Source organism: Ambystoma mexicanum, chromosome 4q (assembly GCF_040938575.1).
Source record: "Ambystoma mexicanum isolate Mex_15411 chromosome 4q, UKY_AmexF1_1, whole genome shotgun sequence".
Lineage (NCBI taxonomy): Eukaryota > Metazoa > Chordata > Amphibia > Caudata > Ambystomatidae > Ambystoma > Ambystoma mexicanum.
In genome coordinates this window covers 295982221-296008487 of record NC_090928.1, presented here as the reverse complement: position 1 = coordinate 296008487, position 26267 = coordinate 295982221, and the positions used below count along the sequence as shown (strand labels likewise).

Sequence of the window (26267 nt, the reverse complement as noted above, 5' to 3'; positions counted from 1 at the left end):
ACTTGTTCATTGAAACCTCAAGTCATATAGCAGCAGTCTCCATCGGGTTTGTGCCATACCCAACTCCCCATGTAGTTATGTGGATCTGGGGAATGTGAGAGTCTTGTGCCTGGAGGGGACAGAGGACATTGTTACAAATGAGACTGTAGTACTTCGAAAGTCTGTGTCTCTCTGTCTGCCTTTGTCTCTATGTCGAGTAAAATTTTCATCCCTATTGTTTTCTTTGTAGTCTTCTTGCACTGAGTTATTTTGACACTGATGACACAGAAGGCCAGTAGTACTAGCACTAAGGCAGCTACCAGTGCTTGTAACCCATTGGCCGTCCATGATGGTATCCAGGAACCTATTTACGCAAGCCAATCTTCATCTTCTGGGCTTGGGCTTGTGATTTCTTCCATCTTGGCATTTAACTCTGATAACTGCTTGATAGCTTCTGTGAGGGTTCAATTCATCGTGGGAGGGTATGTATGTGCAGCAAGACGGGCCGATCTTGGTGCACATGCCTCTTCCCATAGCTGTGAGGAGATCTAAAATGTATCTATTCTGGAGAGTCATGAGTCTGACAGCTCTCAATTCCTCCTTGATGGCGTTGAACCCCTTAACCACTGAATTGATTGTCTGCGACAGTTCCCATTGCATTATTTGGATACATTTGGCGTTTTTGTTGGCCTGGACCCCTGGAACAACTGATGTGAAAAACATTCCCATTATGCTGAACGGTCTGTGCTCTGGTGGTATCACATTAAGTGCTTCTTCCATTTTGGATGAGATGTAGTTTCCTTGTTTCACACTTGTCAGCTCCTTTAGTGTGCATCCATTTTGGGGAACCCATCCATTTGTATGTCTTTCTGAGGTACTACTAAAGCTGGTGTATTTAGCACATCCCTCCCCAGTTTGGTAGCAATTGTATGTAACCTTTCGACCCACAGGCCCAGTAGTGGTCCATTATTACTGCAGTGCTGACCTTCATACCCAGTACCTTTGATATTCCTTTGCATCCTTTATTCGCCCCAACCTTCACTGGACCATCATTCTGTATCACAGAGAAGCATTCGCAAGTGGTATGATTGACGTGGGGCCTGCTTCATTCTCAGACGACGTGCGCAACTTGGCACTCACCGCCCATTCCTTGAGGCAGTCATCGTTTTCCTTCTGGACCACTTCTAATTGAACCGTTAGGAGTGCCTGTGCTTTGCACTTCATCATCCCTTCCATCCATCCATCCATCCATCCATCCATCCTTCTCCAGTGAATGCTTGTCCATACACCAACAGTAGAGGTCTCTCCCAGCAACCTGGCAGTCCTCCTGTTTCCCTTTTCCCTGTTTTTAGGCACTCCAATTCCTTTTGATTTACTACTCTTGCTTCCCCTTTATTTGGGCCGTCCAGTACATACAGTTTCATTTTGTCCGAACTTCAGTAAACATCTATCATTGCTGGAGTCTTGATGTAGCTATCTTCATATGGGAACATTTACCCTGACATCATCACAGTGTGGCCCATCTTCCTTGAAATTCACCTCTTGTGGTGCAGTGTGCTAAGGGCATAAGGCATTGGGCTCTGACTGCTGGAATTTCTGTTGCTATGAATGTTCTGGAGGTACTCATGACACAGGGGAAGAGATAACACACATAGCAGCTTTCTTTCGTGGTTTCTCACCCCACCTTTGTCATGTGCTGGTACCACGTGTTATTGGTGACATGGGTCGAATCAGCTAAATAGGGATGTACATGTTCAACATCAGTATTCAAGCTTCTCTTGACTCTTTTTTACTTCGCGGTCATTGCTGGTAACTAACTTGGGGATAGCTGTGGTGACAATGAGAATAGGGGTTGTGTTAGCATGCTCTTCCAAGTGTGAGTAATATAGTGCAGCCTTTTGTAGAGCGAGGAGGTTAAAGAGGTAGAGACAGCATAATGCAAAAATTGTCAGTAAAATAACTCTGGCTGCCTTGTCCATTATTTGCCTTTACCAAAACCTATGACTCGAGAGGACATCATTGTGAAAACAGTCAGGCTCGTCTGCGATAGTACTGTGCTAATGCAGCAATAAGAAGGTGTTCGAATATAAACCGTACTTTCTAATTACCAAGCAATTTAACAATAGGCACGTTACTTCTTGTCAGAATTGGGTCAGTGTGTGCAACATACAGGAGGAAAGCATAATAAAAAATGTGGTCTTGTATCATTGGCTCTGAGTTAATATTGAGTTCATAAAAGTAGTTTTCTTCAATAGTGCTGGTGTAAGATTACTTGTTGAACTCAGTTCACAGGCTGGCAGGGAGTACCTAGTGTAAGAAAAGGCAATGTGCCTACTGTAGCTCTTTGCGTGCGCTTGTCTAGCTGTGGTCGTTGAACGTTTTTGAATCGGTCGCTGTTCCTCTTCTTCTTCTTCCCTTGGATCGTCTATGTGTTGGTCCAAGGAGGGGGCTCTCACCTTGGCAGCGCTTGATGTCTCCCAAGTAATTTTATGCCTTTTTCCCTACTAATTTGATGGCCCTATCTGTTGGTTGTGATAAATGGGCCATCAAAGCACCGCTTGTGCCACGCTCTAACAAAGTTTCTCAGAAGGACTCTGTCCCCTAGATAAAGAGGTGGTTGCTTAAGCAGTCCAGATTGTTCTACTTGTGTGTTGTTTTTATCATTCCTCTTCGACCTTCCTACCCAGGATTTTAGCTGTTGAGATTTTTAAAAGAGGCACTAGCCATCATCGAAGCAAGATATTCATTCATTTCATCACCAAGAACAGTGGAAAAAGTTTGGGCATCCGTCAGCACTCTAGTGGGAGCAGCAAGGGTGAGGTGCATGCGTCGTCCTGTCACCACCTCATGAGGGGTTAAATGGTGGTCAGATGATGGTTGATTGCGCAATGCAAATAGTGCTAACGGCAGGCAATGGAGATATTCCTTTTTCAGTGTCATTTTTATCTTTGCTATTTTTTCTTTATGCAGACCATTGAGGTGTTCACAAATCCATTCGCTTGCGGGTGATAAGGGCAGAAAAACATATGCTTAATCCCCAGCATGGCTGTGATGTGCTCAAATACTTCATTTACAAAGTGCAGTCCATTATCTGAACGCAGGACCTCACACCCCCTCACCATGGGAACACCTCTCTTATGAGGACTTTCACTGTACTGAGGGCATCAGGGTGTGAGCATGGACCAACTTTGATCCAGTGAGAAAATGGGCGCACTACCACAATCATATACCTGTAGACCTTACAATTTTGAATCATAGCCACGTAAACTATTTGGAGATGTTGAAAGTGGCTATTAGGGCATGGTATTGCACCTCGTACTACCTGCAACGTGTGACCCGCATTGAACTTCTGGCAGACAATACAGTTGTGTATAAAGTTGGCCATATATTCTGCCCAGTTGGGACAGAACTAGTATTCTCCTATATGTGTTGCAAGAACATCTTTGCTAAAGTGGGTCGGGTAGCGCAGCTGTATAAGCGCAATCAGCAATAATGCAAAGGGAATAAATGGCTTTCCAGTGCTTTCCTATTGCCACAGTGCATCTTTGAGGGATATCAAACACCCTCTCTTTATCCACAACTCTTTGTCCTCTGCTGGTACTCATTCCAGGAAATCTATGATTAGGGTAACAGGCAATGAACTATATCCCTCCACAATAGCATGCTATGCGCATATGCATTTATTAGGTGGGGTATCAAACTTGTTTATTTCGGTGAAATATGCTACTCGCTTTGCTTTTGCCTGTGCAGCTTCGTTGCCATGGGAAATCGCATCCTCCCTCCTTGTGTGAGCTTGGCATTTCACTACAGCTATGGCTGATGGGAGCTGCAGCGCATCTACGAGTCTAGCCAATAGGGGCGCGTGCTGTATCGATGTGCTGTCAGCATGTCAATAGCCCCTCTTTTCCGATGTGACAGTCCTGCGTGTACTGTTGACGTCACATAGGCAAAGTTGGATTATACTGTGATCTCCTTATCCTCATGTACTTCTAATGCCATTATAAGAGCTACCAATCCTGCCACTTGCGCTGAGCAATGCAGGGGTAATCACGCACTTGCCACTACTTCAACTGTCCAGCTCAGCTTTAGCTTTACAACTTCCTTCCCAGTATGTCTCTATCGTGCCATCTGGTCAGTAGTTGAGGACCCATCAATAAAAAGTACCTCGCCTCACCCGAGGGCATTCTCCCTTGCCCTAGGGATGTTGCCCTAATATTCGGTGTACATGGTACAGTCGTGTACGTAATCTCCTTCTTCTGCTGGTTCTGCTGTGAGTGTTGCTGGGTTCACAATTCTGCATCTCACTACTTTTATTGCTGGATTCGAGATAATCACCTCATATCCAGATGCTCTCTGCGTGGTCAGTGTGCTCTTAGGCTTTTCAAGAATGTCAAAAAGGGCATGCTATACATACAATGTGGTACTATAGCCTATCGTGATATTTGCTGATTTCTCTACTGCAAATGCAGCAGTAGCCAATGCTTTTTTGCAAGGATAATGACTTCTCATTACTGGGTCTAAATGCCCGCTATAGTATGCTATTGGTTTGTGCCGTAGGGTTGTTTTATTTGTGAGCACTGCTGTCATTACTACTGTGCTGGCGTGTGAAAACAGATACAATTCTGCATTGCAGTCTGGAATCCCCAACAATGAGGCTGTGCATATGTCCCCTTTCAGCTCTTCGAATGCTTATGTCATTTCCCTCTCCCATGTCAGTTTACCGTCCCCACTCTGGGCCTCCCTGAGCCTGCTTAGAAGATGTCTAGTTTATGTGCTGTAGTCTAACACCCAGGCCGTGCAATAATTACAGATACCTAAGAATTGCTGCATTTCCTTCACAGTCTTTGTTGGCGGCGTTCTGAAAATTGCTTCTGCTCTTTTAGGGATTACCTTCCTGCCTTCCTGCGATATCAACTGTCCAATATATAAAACCTCGTTCTGGCAATATTATAGCTTCACCTGTCCACCATGTAAACCTTCTCTGTTAGTACTGCTAGCAACTGTACTGAGTCTTTCAGACACTGCTCTTCTGACCTGCTACATATCAAAATGTCATCTACGTACTGAATGACCATGCTGTCCAAATGTATGTTCCCTATGTCTATTTGGAGGACCCTATTGAATATAGAAGGAGACTCGCAGTACCATTGAGGAAGTCTTGTATGTTTTGTGAGGAATCTTAGGGCGTCCTCACTTCTTTACTCAAAATGTCCCTCCCCTCCCCCCAGGTGGCCAGTGAAAGGATGTTGCTTTCGGATTCTGACCCTGGGGGTGGATATGCATTGAAGGATCACCTTGGAGGAGGAGAATTGGGGAGTGGGGATGAGGCACCCTTGGGTGGGACACAGTATCCCCCATTTCCCTTTCATCAGGAGTCAAATGTCCCCTAGTCTTTTATGGGATATTTCTGACACTTCCCTATTGTGTTAGAAAACCATGTCCCAATGTATACCATTATGGTACTGAGACGAGGAAGAGGCCACATAGGAAATCCCTAATACTTCTACTCTAGCCAACACTATGGGTGTTTGGCAATGTTTGTAGCAAGACTCCAGAGAAGGACATGACCTGGTTTTATTACACCAATAGTGGGTTTACAACTCCAAATTAAGCCATCAACTCTCACATGGCCCCTTTGAAAATACACTGACAGGCACTTTTGAGCACAATGTGTGATGGTAAGGCTGGATTAAAGCGAGCTCAAAGACTTCAAGCGAGGTGGTGTTTTGGGCAGGGAAAGGTAGGTAGGAACTGGGTGGGAATGGCCATAGGGATTAGCATGCCCAGTCAATGGGTGAGCAAATAAACAAATAACTAAAACCTTTGTGTCCCTCCTCATGTGGCATGTTTCACTATCTGTACTCTAAACAACACTGCAGACTATTTGTCCCTCCTCATATGTCATTCCTACCTATCTGTACTCTAATGCAATAGTTTCGGCTTAAAGGTAGCGCTTTCAGCACCACCCTATCGCCCAAACTAAAGAAGGATTTTAACACTATCTAGACACCTCTGCGCGTCCATGCCTGCAACGCGCTAACCAAGTCCACGTTTTTCCTGTTCGCGCACACGGAGGCCACAATTTATTGAAGGAAAAACAAAACTACAATTAATAAAAAGCAAAAGAGAAAATAAAGTACTGGATAGGTGGCCGCTTGAGAGAATGGCCCTGTCTTAGGTGAGAGACCAACAGTAAACATTTATTTGAAATTACTGTCACTAAATGAACGGTGTGTGTGTTTAATGCAAAACGTGTGTTTATTTGGGACAGGGGGTGTGCACACCAAGGTAGAGCGCTAGCCAGCGAAGAGAGGCAATAGTCACTCAACACTTCAATCACAGGTAAAAAATAACACAAAAAAACTCTTTCACGCAACCGGTTATCGTGGCCACCACCTTTCTTCTCCTCATGATGTCTACAATATCACTATTATCCCCTCTCTGAGATACAGCATGTTGGCCCTGCCCGATCTCTTTATCCCGCTTGCACATTTTGCATAATGCAATAATTGGATGTATATTATTGTATGATCATCTGTGTATACTATCAGCATCTGGCCATGTGTATGTGGCCGCACAGGTCATGAGATGGCAGTGCCACATCACTTGAAACCATTCTGTGGAAAATGATGGATGCATTTTGGCAGATGACGCTGTCAGCGGCATTACAAAAAGCCAGACTTATTTGCTTTGTCAATGCCCATTTTAAAGTGTGTGGGCAGAGCGAGAGCAGCAGGGAGTGTAGGAGAGTCCTCGATGCTGGCTACCAAGGAACCCTGTGTTGTTTTGGTGATTTCACCACTGCTTCCTACTGGCCCTCTGGGAGAGGCTTCTGCAGTGAACAACAACAGCAGCAGCAGCGCTGTGGCGTGCCCTGGCTGGCTGCCTTGCCGTGTGAACACTGTGCGTGTGCCATGGGGCAGGAGACCCGACAGGGGGTGACCTCATAGGCTGAGTAGTGTGGGCTCCCTTTGCTCCTCTTACCAGATCCCTACCTAAATAATAAATCACAGACCAATTATGTTTATGGAAAAGTTGTAGGCCGTAGGCATTTTATTTTCTTACAGAAAATACAAAACAACAAAAATCAATATACTTCCTTATGCTTTTGGGCACCTTGTGTTCAGTCCCGAAGTTGCCCAAGGCTCCTTTTGAGTCCTTGTTATCCCTGGGCCTTCGTTCCTGGGCACATGCCGCCACACCTGAGCGGGTGTTATTCGTGCCCGCTCAGGTCCCCCCCAAAAGCCCCCTACCTACAACCCCGTTCCTGGAGTGCCCTAAAAATGTTGTCGGAAAAAAACCCCATCCCCTTCCTTGATGGGTGTACCCCATCCTGGTGAAACATGTCCGGATTGTTCCGGTGTAGTCCATGTTTTATGAAGTGTAACCCCGCGCTCTTGCAGTACATTTCTACTGATTTATTTAGTTTCTTTCTGGCCATTTCGATTGAGTGCCTCCTCTGTGCCCCATACCAGACCCTTCTTGCTATTATTTCTGACAGGAAAATCTCGGTTTTCCACCATCTGTGGGCTATGCTATGCAGCGACTTGCAAATGTTCCTCTGTAATTTAACCCTATTTGTGCTCACCAGGTCGTTCCCTCCGAGGTGTATAACCAGGTACTCGGGGGGGGGGGGGGTCCCTGAAACCTATCAGGTCCGACAGCCTGTCGTGAATGTCCTCCCAGTACATTCCCGGGAGGCCCCACTAGGATGTAATTGTGTTTTTGAAATGTAGTCCTTGCTTCACTACTTCCAGCCATCTGCCTGCCCGGGTCACGAAAGAGTGCCCCACTATCCACGCCGATTTGTAGGGTCCAGCCTCTATGGAAACGGGGGAGATAAGTGTTTATATTAGTTCCTACATTATGCATTTTTTAAAACATTGCAACTTCCATCCCTCAATTCTTTTCACTCCCTTTGCTCCCAGGCCCCCCACCCATGCAGTGGTTGCCGCCCCTATTCTGAATGAGTGTGTTCCAAACTCGGCTGGATCCCATCCTGCTTTGCCACCGCCTGTTTTAATACAGCCTGAAACTGGTACCTGCTGAGTGCGCTGCCATCCCTATGTATTAATAGCTGCCCGTCGACCTCTGGTCGGAGATCTAGGAATTCGTGAGTGATGCATCTGGGACAGTGGTCCTTCTCTCTGATACAGTTGAGGTCTATTGCTCTCCCCTTTCCCCGTTTGGTCTGTTTTAGATTTCTTTAGCATTATAGACATCCCCTTGTTTCCCATACTGATATCCCTCCTTGCCAGGCCGTCTCCTGCCACCGTATTACTGGCCACCAGTTCCCCTACCCTGAAAGCCCCGTAATATGCCAGCGCAAATGCTGCCCTGAACAGCGCGGTTTCGTACGTGCTGCTGCATGTATCTCGTAACACTTTTAACAGAATTATCAACTTCCCAAAGTTCACCGGCCTTCTGCTATCTGGTTTCTTCCTCTCTAATTTAGCCCATGCTCTCATAGCATATTTTATTCTAGCGCTGTTGGTTGGGTCCGGTATGCCCGCCACTTTTGTGGTATATGCCACCGCCGCTAGGTGCGCTGCCGCCCAGCTTTTCTTTTTCCCTTTGGCAAATGCCCCTTCGAGAAATTCATACATTTTTTCGGTTGAAATTTTTTCCACCTCTTGCACACCTGTTTCCACCAACACATCTTTTACATGCTTTTCGTACTGCTTACCTGTTGTGTACGTTAGGGCGTTCCTGGTCAGTTTGTCAATGACCCGTTCCGTTCTCTGTGCTTCTCCCACTTCTTTAGAGTCGACCTTGTAGCCAACCGTGCTTTCCTTTCCAGTGCCTCCAACGGGACTCATGCCTTCCGCGGCGTGGGCGTTCTTTCCTTGTCGGCGTCCGGTCTCAGCTCCCTGAATCTCTCCCACTGAAAGCAAGAGATTGCATCAGCCACCACGTTTGCTTCCCCAGCGATGTGCCTCGCCCTTATGCATGTATTCATTTTTAGGCTTTCCAGACTGATTGCCCGCATTAATTCCAACACTATTATGCATGACGCACTTCCTTTATTTAACACGTGCACCACCGCCATGTTATCCGACCATACTGCCAACTCCTTGTTTCCTAGCTCTCCCCCCAATGCGCATAACGCGACCCATATTGGGAAGAGCTCCAGCTTTATGTTTTTTGTCCATTCCGCCACCTGACATGTTTTTGGCCACTTGCCTGCACACCACTGTCTCCCCAGTATTGTGCAAAACCCAAGGCCACCTGCTGCATCAGTGAACAACACCCTTTTCCCTTCCTCATTTACGTGTAAGCGCCATATCACCGACCCATTGAAGTACTTCAGAAATTCTGCCCACACTTCCAGATCTCTCTTGATTCCTCCCCCTAGCCTGACTCTGTGGTGCCCCATTGTAGCCCCTCTTGTTTTTAGCTCAATGCTTCTCTGGAACACCCTCCCCTGCGGTATGACTCTTCCTGCGAAGTTCAGCTTTCCTGCCAGCGCTTGCAATTCTCTCACTTTCACTTTGTTTCTTCCTTGTAGTTCCTTTATTGTCTTCAGCAGATCCGTCCCCTTGTCATCCGGGATCCGGCACACTCCCATGCTTGAGTCAATTTCTATTCCCAGGAATTGGATAGTCTGCGTTGGGCCCATCGTTTTCTCCCCCGCCAGTGGAAAACCCCACTCGCTCGTTATCTCCACAAATTTATCCAAGGTTGCCTTGCATAGCTTTGAACCTTTGGGCCCTACAAATAAAAAGTCGTCCAGGTAATGTACCATCATGGCCTCCCTCATCTCTTCTGTGACTGCCCACTGCAAAAATGAACTTACCCTCTCAAAATATGCACATAAGATGGCGCACCCCATAGGGAGACATTTGTCGATTAAGTATTCCCCCTCCCAATGCATACACAACCATCTTTGAGATCTGCTGTTGACTGGTAACAGCCGGAATGCAGATTTAATGTCTGCTTTCGCCATCCATGCCCCTTTGCCTGCTTTCCTGACCAGTTCTACTGCCTCCTCGAAGTCTGAACATGATACTGTTGCATCGCTCTGGGCAATGCCGTCATTCACCGAGGCCCCCGGGGGGTAGGATAGGTGGTGTATCAGCCTGTATTCCCCTTCATCCTTTTTCGGCACCAGCCCCAGTGGAGAGCATATAAATTCTTCAAATGGTAAGGCTGTAAAGGGGCCCTCCACCCTACCCAGTTCTACCTCTTTTCGGATTTTACTAATCACTATATCTCTGTTCTCGGTTGCAGACTTCAGGTTTCTAGGAATGTCCTGCGCTCCCTGCCCTGTAAACAGGATGTTAAAACCGTCTCTAAAGCCTTGCCTGATCTCATTTGCTGTTTTTTGGTCTGGGTATTTCTGGAGCCACACTTCCATCCTCTCAATTTTTACTGGTGCGGCCCCCTTCCCGCCCCAGTTCTTATTTCCGCATCTCATCACTTCTGCCGCTTGGAGCTGCGGCCCTTGTGCACTTGGAGCTGCTGTGGTCACCCTTACATCTCTCGCACTTGTGGCTGAACTTGCACTTCCATCTCCAGCTACAGGGTACTCCCTTCTCAGAACTCCGACATTGTCCTGGTTCTGCCCGTGTTGTCCCCGTGCTCCCACTGCGCCCCCTCTGCGTTGTTGGGGGCAGGCTGCTCTGCCACCCTCTCTGTGACCCATAGTTCCTGCTCCGAAAATGTTGGTCTCTATTTCTGTCATAGCTGTATTCATATCTTCTGTTATTGTAGCTATAATCAGCTTTGTAATCATTCTGCCAATGCTGCCTTCTCTGCTGCCCTCCTGCGCTTCGCTCCTTGGAATCCCATTTTTCCTTCAGCACATTAAATATGTAGAGATTAAAATTCTCCTCATCCCATCCCATATCCGGAAAGCAGTCCATCTCCTTTCTGAACTCGTGATCGTACGCCAGCCATGCGTCTCCCCCAAATGCCGCGTGTACCTTCAGCACCCTCTGCTGATACGCAACTAATGCTACCCCGTCTTCTGGGAATTTCTGTAATATAATTGTAGACATTATGGTGAAGGCCGCCATACAGTTGTCAAAGTTCCTTACTACTGGCCCCTTTTTCAGTAAGCTTTTCTCGTCCTCCTTAATGTCATCTAGTCCCACATTCATCCCCCTCTTTTGACAATCTAACAATGTGAAAATATCAATCAATTCCTTCCTCCATATTTTCTCCTTTGCTTTGTCATTTATATACCAAGCCATTACCTTCATTGACCTGCCCTGTGCATCTTTACCCATGGTTGGTCTGCCATATTTCGTCATGAGTGGTTCCCCAACTTCCGCCGCTGCCACTGGTGGTACTGCCCCCGGCGGTGGGCACCCTGCCACTGGTGCCGCTGGTGTCCCTGTTGGCACCACCGGTTGTGGGTTGGGTCCTTGCGGTGCCCCCCCTGTGTTTGGCCCTACTGGTGCACCTTGTGGCGCCTGGACTATTGGTGCCCCTTGTGGCGCTGGGACTATTGATGTCCTTTGTGGCGCAGGGACCAGGGTTTCCCAGGGTTCTGCCCCTGCCCCCCCACCCCTCTCTGTTTCTCCCTGCTCACCACTCCTCTCCATTTTACCCAAGCCCTTAAATGATCCCTTTCTTCGTCATCACTGCTTTCTTCAGTTGAAGAATTCCCCTGCTGCTCCTCCCTGGATCCCTTATCACGTCTGCTCTTCTTGCCATTGGTTCTGGGTGACTTACCCGAAACCGTGATGCAATTTTTTAACATTTTTACGATTTTATTCCCAACATCATTATTCACAGTACCTTTTGTTTTTATCTTTTTTTTTCTTCCTCTTGGTAGGTGCCTCTGTTTGTTCCTCCGATCTCTTCGACTCCTCTCTCCCCCTCTTCTGTCCTTGCGGTACCTCGTCTTCTCCTTCGCTGCTGCTGGGCTCTATGAACAGCAAGGGTGACATTGCCTTCGCCCTTTCTTCCTTCTGCATTATCTCCAGCACCCATTGTGCCCCATATACTTTCTCTGCCTTCCTTGCCCATTCTGAGAATTCTTGAGTCCTTTTTGCTCTTCCTTCCGCCATCCTTCTCGTCTGAATTCTGTCAGCCACGCCTTCCTGCTCCTGCACACCGTGCGTCCTCTGCTTCTCCTGGTCTCCTACCACCGATTTTTCTCGCCTGTCTCGCCTGTCCTCGGCGAAAGTGCTCTGTTCACTTGTGTCCTCGTGTTCCGGCACACTGCCCCATCTCCTTAACTGTCCTCTGCTGCTACTTCTGCGTCGCTCCTGTTCCGGCACGGCTGGGCGACTTGTAGCCACTGCGCTTAGACCGAATTAAGAGGATGTGGGAAATGAGTGAGCCCCCAAGAGCAAACGTTTTTCCTTTCCCTTATCCCGGCACTAAGAGCCTACCCGAGAGAGGTGAGCTCTTTACCTGGTTTGTGCCGCCTCTCCTTTTCCTGGCTTACTTATACACCCCAGGCCTTTGTTCCTTCTTGGGGGCCGGGTTTCCCCCCTGGCCCCTTGCTGTTATATTTCGCACCTTCCCCAGGTGCTGTTTCCTGCCCTTTCCTGGGCTTTTGTTTCTTGTGGCGCCATTCGGACGCCCCTCCCCACTGCTTTCGCGCCATTTCCCCCCAACCCGCACCTAAACTCCCAGGCCCTCCATCGTCCCGCATTTCATGCGGCCCGCGGCCTGGGGCATTCTGAGACCGGCTCCAGGAAAAGAACGCTCAAAGCCACCCAAAATACTCATGATACCAAAGTGTTTTCCTTAGTCGTCAATCTAGATTTACATGCGCACTAGTGAGTTAAGCATTCTCTTAAATCTATACTATACTATACTATACTAGTATTTTTTGGCTATATCATCATTGACTTGTATGCATTGGATGTACACATAAGCATGCATTCAAGTGTTTGTTTTGTATAGCGCTCCCTCTGCTTTTTCATTAAAAGATATATATATATATATATATATATATATATATATATATATATATATATATATATATATTTTAACAACAGTGCAAACACGGGTATAGCGCACCGCAGAAACATGCATTCCTCTCCAGAGCTGGTTTCGAGAAAAGGGAAGCATAGAATTCAGTACCCACCAGGGAGAGCAGAAAAACAGTTCCCGAAGGTAAAAAACGCAGCAACATGTCGGGCAACAGAAATGCACAGCTGTGGTCATCCGCACACCACTCCAGGCTTCCCTACCGTCCCAGAGGCACTCGCGTGCAGAAACTTCAGAAGGGCCGCAAACATTCACAGGTCAACGGTTTTATTGCAATATTGAAGGGGTATAATGTTTCGTCTTACTAACATGCACACAAATACAAGCATTTACCCAGAGTGCAGCCAGAGCAGCGGGGCACCATACCGCTTCACATCTGCACTGCACCATGCAGGGGAGGAAGGATAGCTCGGGGGCAACGCATTTGTCTTGGAAGCTGGACAATGCAGCGCAATACAGGTTTGAATGCTGATCCCACGCTTCAAAACCAATCGTTGGTATTAAGCGCATTATGAAAGAACAATTATAATTATAATAATCACTACTTTCCAAAACAGCCTCAAAATATACCTTTCTTCACACACGCAATACAGCCCCTCCACCTCTCCTGCTATCACATGGCTATCCTAATCTTGAATTCTGTCCTGTCAGCATTTTGTAACTCTGTTTCACCTCCCACCTTTTGAACTTTTCAACCTGGTATGTGCGCTGGGACCCTTTGGGTAGGGCCAGCGCAGAACAAACATTCAAATTAAATAATAATATAAAAAGACAGATATGTGGGATTCTTGGCTGTGAGGCTGGAGTGGTGTTGAATTAGTGGTCAGCTTCTGCCGCATTTCACACAATGAAACAGACAACGTTCAAGTGTTGTAACAAAGGTTTGGGAACACAACAACGTGTCCATGTCTGCTAGAACAGTGGGCACGTCACTAAGGGGAGTTGGGAATGTAGCATTTGTAGGTGATTAGCGCCTCCATTCCAAGTTTGCTGATAGGCTGGCGAATCGGATGCTCTCAGAAGCACAAAGGAGAAGCCTAGAAAGCAGGAGTCTACTGTGGTTAGAGCCTGGATTCAATACACTTTCTAGTTTCCCAAGAGAAGAAAACAATGCTCTAATGATGAAGACGATGAAGAAAATGTACATAGTTCACAGTTACAAAGGAATTCACCTCAGGGAACGGAATGTGGACGAGGTCACCGATGGTTGACGACGACCATCGATGGTCAATGGAAGGGGCAATGGACAATAGGATATAGAAAGTGTTCAATTTTGTTGGGAAAAAATGGGTTTTCAGACATTGTTAGAATTTCAGGTGGTGCCGCTCCTTTTTATTGGGCAGTATGGAACACCCTGTACTCTGAACAGCCATTTTGCAATCCTGATTTTAGAGAACAGAGCAACTAACAAGCAAATGTAGAGCAAATGTAGCACAGGAGACCCAAGTCTGCTATTTTGGAAATATCTTACAATTTTGTTTATTTGATAGATGGTGTTTTGTGTTTTGTACATAAAATCCTAACGGTTATCTGATGTATTTCTGTTGATCAGTAAAATGATGAGCAGTATTTGAAAGATTGTTCAATTTCCTCAGAGTCCCTACCAGTCTGACAGCAGCATTTTGGGCCAGTTATAGTTGTTAAATTTGGGAATTTGAGATCCCAGTACATGGCACATTGCAGTAGTCTAAGCTAGCACTGATAAGGGCACCCACTACTTTTCCCCTATCAGTTTTGTGGATGAAGAGTATTATGGGGTTAAGGGCAATGATGTTGGGGAAAATACTTTTAGCTGTAATTCCTAGCTGGGGACTGATGGGGAATACTTATCCCAAATCACCTCGAGATATTCATAGCAGCATTATTGGAAAGGGAGGCACCTAAGACTTGATCTTGTTTTTTCCACTGACTCCAACGTTCGGATTCACGCCATCAGCCCAGTTATCTGGACTCTGAGTCTCGCGCTCGGTTTGGCAGTCCTATTTTCATTTCTCACCCCCACTCGCTGCTGATAGGAAGTCCTTCTTCTTTATCGAGGGCCAGCACAAAGGGGTTGGCCTAGCTATACGATGTGTGTTTTTAGAAGACACCTGGTTTGACAGCGCAGCCCTCGAGTGCAGTGGGGGAGATTCCACTGTGCCGAATTTGCACCTAAGTCTAGCCTTTTGTGCCCATCCGGGCCAAGGATTTGCCAGATGGGCTAACTAGTGACATTATTTTACAGCTGGCACCTCCTGGAACCAGGTTTTCAAACAACTTTGCCACCGTCGATCACGCAGCAGACACCGTTAACATATTGGACAGTGCAGTGCTGCATCTTTTGCTGTTGAACACCCATTCTCTCACAGCGCACTGTGCACCAATCTATGATTTGCTTGAAGACCATTCTCCTGATCTCCTCTGTTTTACAGAGACTTGGCTATCGGAAGCCTCTCCCTCGACTCTGATTGCCGCTCTCCCCATGGGGTATACTGTCATCCACTTAGATAGGGAGGCTTCTCAACCTGGGGGAGGGGCTGCAATTATTTTCAAATCTTCACGAGTGCTTGGACATATCCCTCTCTCACACTTTAAAAATTGAGGCTCTTCTTGTGCGTTTTAAAGTTTCGCCTCCTTTCACTTAGCATTATTTGAATATTTACCGCCCCCATGGCCCATTTTATGGGTTCATGGATCCTTTTGTTGACCTGATTGCAGGCTTTCAAACAGAATTTTCTAATCTATTAGTTTTAGGGGATCTCAATATTAGATACAACCTCCCTCAGGCCCCAGGCCACGCTCAGTTTCTGGAGTCCCTGGCTGACTTAGTGCTGGCTCAGTTGGTAACCGAGTCTACTTATCAACATGCAGGCATTCTTCATCTTGTTTTGTCCACTGACTCCAACGTTCGGATTCACGCCATCCGCCCAGTTATCTGGTCAGATCACCATCTCGTCTGGTTTACGATGATGGTTAATACATCTCCCCAACCCCCGCACCCCAAGTCTTGTCCTGCCGCCACCTTTCGGTGGAATTGGCGGACCGCTGATCTTAATATGCCGATTTCCAGCATCACTAATAACTGTGTGTCAGCATCTTATCTTAATCTTTTGACTCTAACTCGGTTTTTAAAGCAGGCTGCTGCCTCAGTTGCTCGGCTCAAGCTCCTTCGGTCCCCCAAGCGCCCGTCAGTGCTGTGGTTCTCAGCAGAATTGATAGCTTCTAGCTGAGGTTAGGCAAGCTGAGCTTATTGGCACCACCCATATGGCCTGTCTGAAAAATGCATTTTTCAGAAACTTACCAACACTTACCATACCTTAATTAAATTCGAAAAGCAGACTTTTTTACAGGCAGGGTTCTGTTAGTGCTTAATGAGTCCAAAGAGCTGTTTGCCGTGGTCAAATCATTTTCATCCACAGCTCGAATAGTACCCAGGGTGACAGCTTCTCAAACCCTGTGTGACTCGTTGGCTAATTCTTTTTGTTTCCAAAGTCACAGGCATTCGGGATTATATACAAATGCCCTGACTGGCAGCACCATTGATTGTGACAAAGCCAGCAAACAAGCTCAGCTTTCCTGGTCATGTTTCCTGGAATTCTCCACTGTGGAGGTGGCTAGGGTGATTGGCCGGCTGAAATCTGCTAGCCCGTCAGACCCGATTCCAGTAGTAGTGCTTCAAGAGATTCTTCCGGCAGTGTTCACCTGCGTTACAAACGCAGTGAATACCTTGTGTATACAAGGCAGTATTCCGCCAGAGCTCAAGCAGGCTATTCTTCCTCTTTTGAAAAAACGCTCACTGGACCCTCTTGTTATTGCTAATTACCAGCCTATCTCTCTGTTCCCTTTGTTCATGAAATTATTGGAATCTTTGGTGGCACCCCTCCTTTCATCATTCCTGGCACAATCTTCTGGTCTTGATCCCTTTCAGTCAGGCTTCCGTCCAGGGCGAGGTACCGAGAGTGTCCTGGTGTCGGTACTAGATGATCCTACCTCGCTGGCCGATCAAGTTGGTGTGGTAGCCCTGATATTGCTTGATCTATCTGCGGCTCAAGACTCGGTCGACCATGGCATTCTCCTTGTCTGGCTAACCGCTGAAGGCCTCTCAGGAACCACCCTGGACTGGTTTTCCTCTTTTCTATCTTAAAGGGGCACCAGACACTCTCTACCACTTTTCTCTCTAACTCGCACTCTCAATCCTGTGGTGTTCCCCAAGACTCAGCCCTGTCCCCTATGTTGTTTAACATCTATGTTCAGCCGCTGGTTGCTCTCATCCGCTCTCGCGGCGTCCGCTGCTACACCTATGGCGACGACACCCATATCCTGCTCAAGTTGGACCAGGATAAGACTGAGGTGTCTGCATGGCTGGATGAGTGTCTGGTGGCTGTGGAGAGCTGGATGGGTAGCAACTGGCTAAAGCGGAATGGGAACAAGACAGAGCTACTGGTGATGGGTTCTTCCTCTAAGACCGCTTCCTGGGATTCTTCCTGTTGGTCGGCTGTTCTTGGGACTCTCCTACTCCGGTGTCCATGGTGAAGAACTTGGGAGTTTATCTGTCCACTCCCTTTCAATGGCAACTCAGGTGAGTGCTGTTTGTAAGATGTGTTTCTACTCCCAGAGGGTACTCGGGAGGATACACCTTTTTCTACCTGCTGCCCTTCGCTCTCAGGAAGTGGCGTCCCTGATTACTAGCCGCATTGACTATTGCAATGCTCTCTATCTGGTCCAGACAAAAGGTCTGGTCCAGAGGCTGCAGCGTCTGCAAAACATGGCAGCTAGAGTTGCCAAGGGTTCTACGTATGGAGCTCATATGAGCCCGGTTCTCCACTCCGTTCTCCACTCCCTTCACTGACTGCCAGCGGCCAATAGGATCAAGTTCAAAGCCCTCTGCCTGGTACATTGGCCTTCTATCTCCAAGGGGCAGAATACTTGCAGAATAGGTTCCAACCATACATTCCAGGCCATCTGTTGCGATCTAGAACAGCCAACTTTGTAATCATACTCACATTCTGGCGATTTCGGGTTTGGTGCCGGGCCTTATCCTTGGTGGCAGGAACTCTCTGGAACGACCTCCGAACAGCTCTTCAGAGCACAGAGAACCACCTTCAATTTTGTCAGCTCCTAAAAATGCTTCTCTTCTAAACTGGTTTAGTGGTCATTCCCGAGCATCCTAGTGCCAAGATACCTTCGGATGAACGTGCGCTCTACAAGAATTGCTAATAATAATAATAATAATAATAATAATATGGGAAGGTCAGGGATCAGATATTTCTTTTTTGGGGAGATTGGAAAATAATCTCTTTTAGCTGTTTTCCATCACAGCCGATTCTTTCTCATCCAAACCGCTACCTAATCCAAGCACTCAAAAATGATTGGATTTGTCCATGACTGCCATCCAATGAAACATAAAGTTGAGTGCCGTCTGTGCATGGATGGCAGCCCAGATCTAAAGAGGAGACCAAGCGAATAAGGGGTCCCAAACAGACATTAAAACATATGGGTGAGTATGGGGAGCCCTGCAGAACTCCACACTTGATGTCTACTTGAGAATGTCTAAACTCACTTAAGATCAATGTCTCTTTTCTTACAAAACCACCTCAAGGCTGTATCTTAGAATCCAACAATATCTGACAATCTGGTGTGGCATATCAAGTGATCAGTATTAATGAATGCTGCTGAGAGGTCAAGTTGGAAAAGCAGATACAAACTTCCTACATGCACCCCGTGAAGAATATTTCACCAGACTTCAATTAGGGTGCTCTTAATCCCATAGTGGAGGGTCGGATGAAAAAACCTAATTGAACCGGGTCCAACAGCGTGTACTGGGGCAGATGCTATTGATGTTTGCTTATTAAAGTCATATCGCCAGCAAAGTTATGGTGGGCTTAAAAGGCTTGAATATCTTACCCTAAATTGTGAAAGCAGAATTAGCCATGTCAGCAAAGTTGTGCCCACACAACCCAGTAGCCATTGCTGGAAGTTCCGTTCCAGTTAAGAGCCAAAAGGGCAACTCATTCTGGGTATGCAAATGAGCTCAATTTTCAATACTTTGCTCCAGGAACATTTATTTTCCAGTGCTATTTTATGCATCACATTTCTTCAACCCAAGACAGACATCTTTCAAGTATTCAGACAACTGCATACATGTTTCACCCTTATTAGGGACCAGCAGTACAGTCTGAATCCTTGTTGTCAGAGTATTGGGTCATGGGGTGCAATCCTGTCTAGTTGCCCCAGTCCTATACAGTATTTTGTAGAGGACTGTGAGGTTTGTAATGGGGTGAACATTCGGTAAAATATATGGATCCAATGATGTTTTTGAGGAGCAGTTTTTGAAGCTTTCTGAAAACAACCACCTACTGCGAGAGAGCGAAAATATCTTTTATCAAAGGCCGAGCTGTCTGCTCCAAGACGGGATCACTTTCAGCCTATGGGAGTTTAATGTTTTTTCAGAAAAGAGAAAAGAGTGTGTCACTTGACACAGGTGAGAAATAATGTTATGGGTGAGGTTGACATTCTCTGGAGGATGACATTGTGTCCACGGGATTGTCTGGATAGGACTAGAGTGCGAGAACATTTTGCGCGCCCAGGAATTGGAGTGCACATCTCTCAGTCAAATAAGCCATTTTGTAGATTGAGGTTGCATTGCCCTTTTCCAACACTGGTGGTTCACCAACATTTCATTACTGGGGTCTGGATGTGGATCAGCATGACTATGAGGGGGTTGTGGAATTGACAACGATGCTGTAGAGTCCATGATGCTAGGCTGATAACATGATAAATTTGCCGTAAATATATTCGAAAAACCATTGGAGCATTTCACGCAGTGCATAGCATGATGATTATAGAGAGCCATGCATACAGTTGTATGATTTAGGTTATAAGTATGCAGTTCTGTTTTTAATGAAGTCGTAATAACCCTTTTTTTTGCTATTTAGGTGGTATTTTGGTGCAATCAAGCGAACAGATGCAGAGAAACAGTTAACATTTCGTGGAAATAAGACTGGAACGTTCTTAGTCCGCGAAAGCGAAAGCCAGAAAGGAGACTTTTCACTTTCAGGTATGTCCTGTACCCGTGTCTCAAGGGATAGGCACACTGAATACATTCAGAGTTATAAAGCATGATATCATTTAGAAGCTCTGATTCTTTCCTTGGCTGAGTAGCCATGTTTCGGTACACATGGTCTGCTGCAGGGTTTATTTGGAGAGTATACATTTACTAACCACGGGCCTTCTGCTCCCTGCATTAAATGAACACTTCTCAGATGTAAGTCCCCAAGCAGTGTTCAAAGAAAACATGGCAAAGAGGAAGTGCTTTTTTTGGTAGTCTAAACATTAGTATGTGTGAACATTTGAGAGTGCTTGCCACACAATTAGGAAGTGAAGGATGTCCCTTTGATTTGGGTGTTGTGGGTTAACTTCTGGGACATGGCTGTAATTGAGAAAGACTGATTCAAGGAATAATCAAATCAGAATATTGCGGAATATCTGGGGTGTATTTGTAGATTATACCCGAAATAGTGGCTCAGAGGTGATCAAACAACAATTGTCTTTTTGCAGTGAGCTGAGCAATGGCGCTTTCCCCTGATCTTTAGAGATATTAAACCCTTTGGGTCTCATCAGGGCCCTGGCGATATCCATCGCAAATGGCGGTTAAGCCCTATTCTCCATTGGGCCCAATGGACTCAATGGGGTTTTTCGCTGCTATTAGCGCTGACGCAATTGACCAGTTTTTGAGAATCTAGGGTGTATCCTGGATTGGTTTTGCTGTACATTTCGGGTGATAATGATCAGAGATTTATACGTGAATGACCCTTTTTTGTTTTGAAAACAATTTCTCCCGGAAATGTGAAATCAATTATAGGTGCACTTCATTAGAATGGCAGCACTTTCACAATAAATCAAGGTGCAGCATAACGATGGAGGAAGCACACTTTAAAGAGATTATTACACAATTTGCAATGATGACATATAGACTGAAATCTCTATATAGTTATCAGCTGGTCCAAGTCCAGTTAGCAACGTGAACTATTAATTATCAGCAAGCCGTGTTTAAAACTGGGTGAATTACCTTTGCCAATTGTGTGTCGTGCTATGGAAACTGCAGCCAGAGAATGCGCGTGCGTGTCTTCGTGGTCTCCTCACTGCACGTTTCGACCAGTTCTAGATAAACCACAAGGGACAGGAAAATACACATAGCGATAAAATAATTCTGTAAGGACCAAATTATGAGTGGCCAACCCTAAGGAGAAACAAAGCCAAGAACCATATTACAAAACGTTGTGTAGCCAATATTGTTCCATAAATGTACATTTAGCTTTGATCTTAAAATAAATAAAACTTTGTGTTGCTGGGGCAAAGCACCAGACGGCTTACAAAAATACCTGTGCTTTCTCTCTAGTTGTCGTAAGCTTCAATGTGTTTGTCTTGTAATGTAACCAGAACATTTTCACGAACACATCCCCTTATGCCCTACCGCAGGCGTGCATGTGGTAGTCATGCGTTGAAGGGTTTATCATGTTACTGTAAGAAGAGTCTTCCAATTGAGTTGTTGGATTTTGATCTGTGCGGGTGTCTAGGTTTCTTCCCTATATTGGTGTAAGGAGGAGGCGCTCTGTTCTCTTTCTTCTACCATGACTTTTCCTGGTCCCCGATGTCAGCCCCTGCAATGCAAATGTATAGCCAGCAAAGCAGTGTCTCCACCCTGTGATTTTGCTGATGGGAAAATGAAGAGACGTTAAAATCAGAATTGTAATCCACAGTGATGTACACTGGGCTCAGCTAGGTTGGCAAATTCGTTTTTTAGATGGTCTTCTATCGAGACATATGTGTTATTTTTCAGTTCCATGTTTGCCAAAATTGTGAGAGCTTAGATATGGGCTAAACAATAATAGTTAGCTCTGCATACAAAAAAAGACCAATATAAGTTCACTTCTGAAAGAAAACCAGTAACGCCACAAGCAGCGATTTTTCTTGCTGTCCTGATTCGGACTAGCATTTAAGTTTTAAGTGCTTCGGCAAAACCTCAGCAACATGGGGCCCAAATGGGGCTGACCCACTTCCAGGGAGATAGGTATTGTGCTATTTTCCCGGACGTCAGAATTCTTAAAAAATAGTACCAGATAATATCACACTTCTTCTCTCATTAAGGTATTATGTTACTGTCAAGGACCATTACCTCAGATCCCTTTACCGTAGTCAGCAATTTGCATACTTCCCATTTCACTCACCCGGGTTCAGGCTCTTTGTGCCTGGTTTAGGCCGGTCATGCATGATAGCAGAACCTTTGAGAGGTTGGCTTACATACAACAAATTTGGCAAGGAATCCTATCAAAACGCAACTCGAAGCAGCTTATATTTTCATCTCCTGTGATCACCTAAAGATACCAAGCCACACCAGTCCACCTTTTTATTGCGTTTTGCCAAAAGCTCATGGTTTGTTCCCTCCAACGGCATAACCTGCGAGATCCTCCCGTTCCCTGGTATCAAGGAGTTTAAAAATTGGGAAAGGTCTCACCTGGGGTGTTCCAGACACCAACATCCTTCATCGTTGAATCTCATATCAAAGCCTAATACTGTGTGGGTGACAAAGCACTGAATTAGGAGGAGACAACTCACACGCAGCAGGATTAAAAACCGTTGACCTTCAATGACTGTGAACGAAATTATCCAAAGAGTTCAGTCACTGGTGCTGTCAAAGGTGGACTGCTGTATTATCCTGCTAATAGGGCTTTTCCAGAAAAGAGACAGCCCACATGCAGAACAAGCAAAACACAGCAGCATGACAATGTTTTGGCTTGAGAAATCACGACCATATTTAGGGTGCCCTAAAACGTCTGCCGTGGTTCCCTATGCAACATCGACTCGATATTAAGACTGTGTATACAGCCAGGAGTGCAGTGATGAACTGTGGACCAAAATAAACTGGGGAGCGGCTAATCAATTACAGACCCCAGTGAAATATGGGATCCAGAACATCAAACAGCCCCACACTGCAGCCTACAAACTAAAAAGATTCGGGAAAAGGAACCTGGATGGCTGGCCCAGACCTGTGGAATGCCTTACCCTAGACACCTAGGAAGGCATTACTTTTAAAAGGGGCCTTCCTCAATAGCAGCTAGCCAGGCTTATGCTCTGGCTCATACATTTGCAGTTATATTTGCCGGAAAGATGTTTTAAGCTAGGAAGATATGGGGCCTCATTTCGAGATTGGTGGTAGTCATGGCGCTATTGACGCCATTACTGCCACCAATAACGGGTCCGGCACCGGTGTTGTGCAATGGGAAGTTACCGGTGTAGTCCGACCCTGGCGGGACCGGTAAATCCCCATTGCACAAACCCTTCCCCATTCCCATTTGAGCCCCCATAGGGCTCAATGGGAATGAGCCCCGATAGGGCTCAATGGGAATGGGGAGGGCGCTAATAACGGGCTTGCGACTTGCAAGCCCATTATTAGCGCCCTGGTCCCTGCCAAGGGACCTTGGAATAGGGCGGTAAGGGATTACCGGCACTGGTCTCCTTACAGGTGCCCGGTATCCCTTACCGCCCACCTTGTAATGACCCCCACTGTCTTGTTTAATATTTCAAATGCCTTGCATTGTCCCTGCCAAGTAATTACACCCACCCTTAGGCGACTGCTCCCTTCCCTCTCTCCACCCCATCCCCCTTTTTCCTTGATGCACTCTGAAGTATCCTCTATAAGTGTGGCGCACTACAAAACGCGCAATAAATAAATATATTTCTGATGTTTGTTAATCTGCTTAGAATCACATGCTGTGCATAGGTCCGACATGCAGTGGTCACTGCGGAGTATTGCATTTTGTTTTTCGTAGTCGAAAAGGGGACGTCGACAAGGCGTGTCTCTAACACTATCCCTATAGTCACGTGCGTTGCACCCACAATCCCTCACGCATCGAGGTCCCTCAGATTGTTTTTTTCCGCCCAGCTTCTGGTCGCCTTACGCGGAGGTCCTAGAGAGACATTGCAAATACTTACTACGGACCTCGGTCCTTAATTATACATATTATATTGTTAAAGATCCCTCCACTCGACGTTAGCTGTGAAGCTGTTTCTCCGCCGAGCAAGTTTTCGACGGAGGGGAAGAGACGGAGGGGATCCTTCGGCGCTGCCGAACACGTGGCCTGGCCTCGCCGGCCAACATACAGTAGGGAGAGTAGGGGTTCGAACTTTTATCTTCTCTTTGAGAATGTCTTTCTTTCTCCCCTATCTTTCCTTTGGGGTTGTTATCACCAGTTATTATTGCCTCAGCTATGGAGAGGACACCTTTTAAGTTTTGCCCACGCTGTAGGGGCAAATACACTTGGAAGGATAAACACAAGCTCTGTAATCGTTGCTTGCCCCTCGATCATAAGGAGGACAGCTGCGCGGCCTGTAAGCTCTTGAAACCAAGAACTCTTAAAGAACGTAAAGTTACGAGGTGGGCGGACTACGCTATGTCGAAGTCAGTTTCCTGACCCGCCGCCGCTGTTACAGAAAGTGACGAGGAGGGTGATAACTCGACGTCTGTTACGGAAGTCATTAACCCCCAGAAGGAGCGCTCCTCGACGTCCGTCCCCGGCCCCGACGGGCTCGGCTCACGCCCTGCTTATGGGGATGAACACCCCGGCGACAAGGAGGCACATAGACCCCATAGGCCTAAGCACACAACCCACGGCTCTTCTTCATCGAAGACGAAGGATCCATCAGCGCCGAAGGGGACGCAGGGCACTCTGGCGTCTACCTCAGACTGTAAGGGTCTCAAGCCCCACCCCGCAAACGCAGCCGCGACCAGCGATTGGGCTTTCATCAAACACGGGCGCTACCTCAAAATCATCCGACGTAACGCTCCATAGAGCGGCCGTCGAGAAACAACGCGTAACGCAGGCAACGTCGACACCAGAGCCCTCTACTGACGAACTCGTTGTCGAGAGCCTGGCGAGAATTGTTTCCGAAGACAAACGTAAGCGGACGACTAAACAGACGTTGAATACCACACAAAAAGCTATAGAAACGCCGAAAAAGCACAAAAGTAGCCAGGAACTGCCCCCTTCATCTAAGGGCACTTCTGAACTACCGGAGGGCTTTTCTGAGGGCGACAGAAACCTTTCTTCGACGTTGTGGGAGCGTTCTAAGCGTTTGGAAGGTGAAAACTCTGATTTCCCCCCTCTAGACTATTCAGGGGTCCCCCATGAGACCCTTGAAAGACTCCATTCTTTTTTTTTTTTTTTTTTTTTTTATTGAAATATAGCTGAATTTAATCAACTTTTTTCAAAAAGAGTTTACATATTTATAGTAAAAGATGCAACATGAACATTAACCTGATTAATAAAATTACATCATTGTGTAACCCATCTAATCTGTGACATAGGAAAAATATGAGCCACATTTTTTTTTTTGTATGGAGAAAATGGAAAGGTTTTTGGGAAGCCAAAACCCACCCACACACAAAAGACCAAGAGAATGGCCCCAGGATGACCCTAGGGTCAAAATCCCTAGGCTGTTTCCCCTTTCCACAGACGTATATGAACTCACTGAAGAGGAGCAATACCTCCAGGAAGATGAGGAGGATTTGGGTGGAGAGGAAGAACATGAGGAAGAGGGGTTTGAAGAAGATCCTTACACTAGTGCAGGAGTTTTTGAAGAAGATACAGCTACCTCGCAGCCCTGGCAATCCCCATCAGTGCAGCCTTGGCAATCCCCATCAGTGCACTCAGACCCTGATGCCTTTCACCCTTCTCCTCCCAAGGATTCACCTATTGGAAACACCTCTCCCATAGATGACCAACCTTCACTTAATGCACTATTGCGCAAGGCAGCAGCGCATTTTGAAATAGACACAGGGGAAACTCTTCCTGACATAGACTTTGTAGAAAAAGTTATTAAAGAAAAAGCCCCTGTTAGTCAGTCTATTCCGCTCCTGGCTTCTATAAAGAGAAGAATAACTCCTTCCCTTTCCAATCCTGCATTAGTCAGAGGGGTCAACCCTCGGATAGAAAAGCTCTTCAGCCCTTCGTCCTCTGACCCCTTGTACATCAGAGGACATTCTATTCCGGACTCCCTTGTAGTTACTAATACAAGGAAAAGAGCGGGGGTACCACTATCCACTAGTGAGGCACCACCTGACAAAGAGGGCAAGAAGCTCTATGCACTTGGGAAGAGAATCACGACCTCCGCAGCCTTCTCAACTAGGATTGCAAATAACAATTCCCTACTAGCTAGCTACGCAGATGCACAGTGGAGCAAGCTGCGCAGCGAAGCAGAGGACGCACCAGAACCCCTGCGTTCACGCCTGTTAGCTATCATCTCAGAGGGAACTCTTGTAAACCAGGGCATCGTAAAGAACTCCTTAGATGCCGCAGAGA

The 26267-nt window shown here is 46.5% G+C and overlaps 1 protein-coding gene across 1 annotated transcript in view; it reads left to right on the top strand.

The window, feature by feature from the left end:
* FRK (fyn related Src family tyrosine kinase) overlaps positions 1–26267 on the top strand; it is a 292029-nt gene that overhangs the window by 173270 nt on the left and 92492 nt on the right. Inside the window, exon 2 of the mRNA XM_069607862.1 lies at positions 19845–19966. Within this exon, the coding sequence (XP_069463963.1) occupies positions 19845–19966 (122 nt within the window). The remainder of the gene's footprint in view (positions 1–19844; positions 19967–26267) is intronic.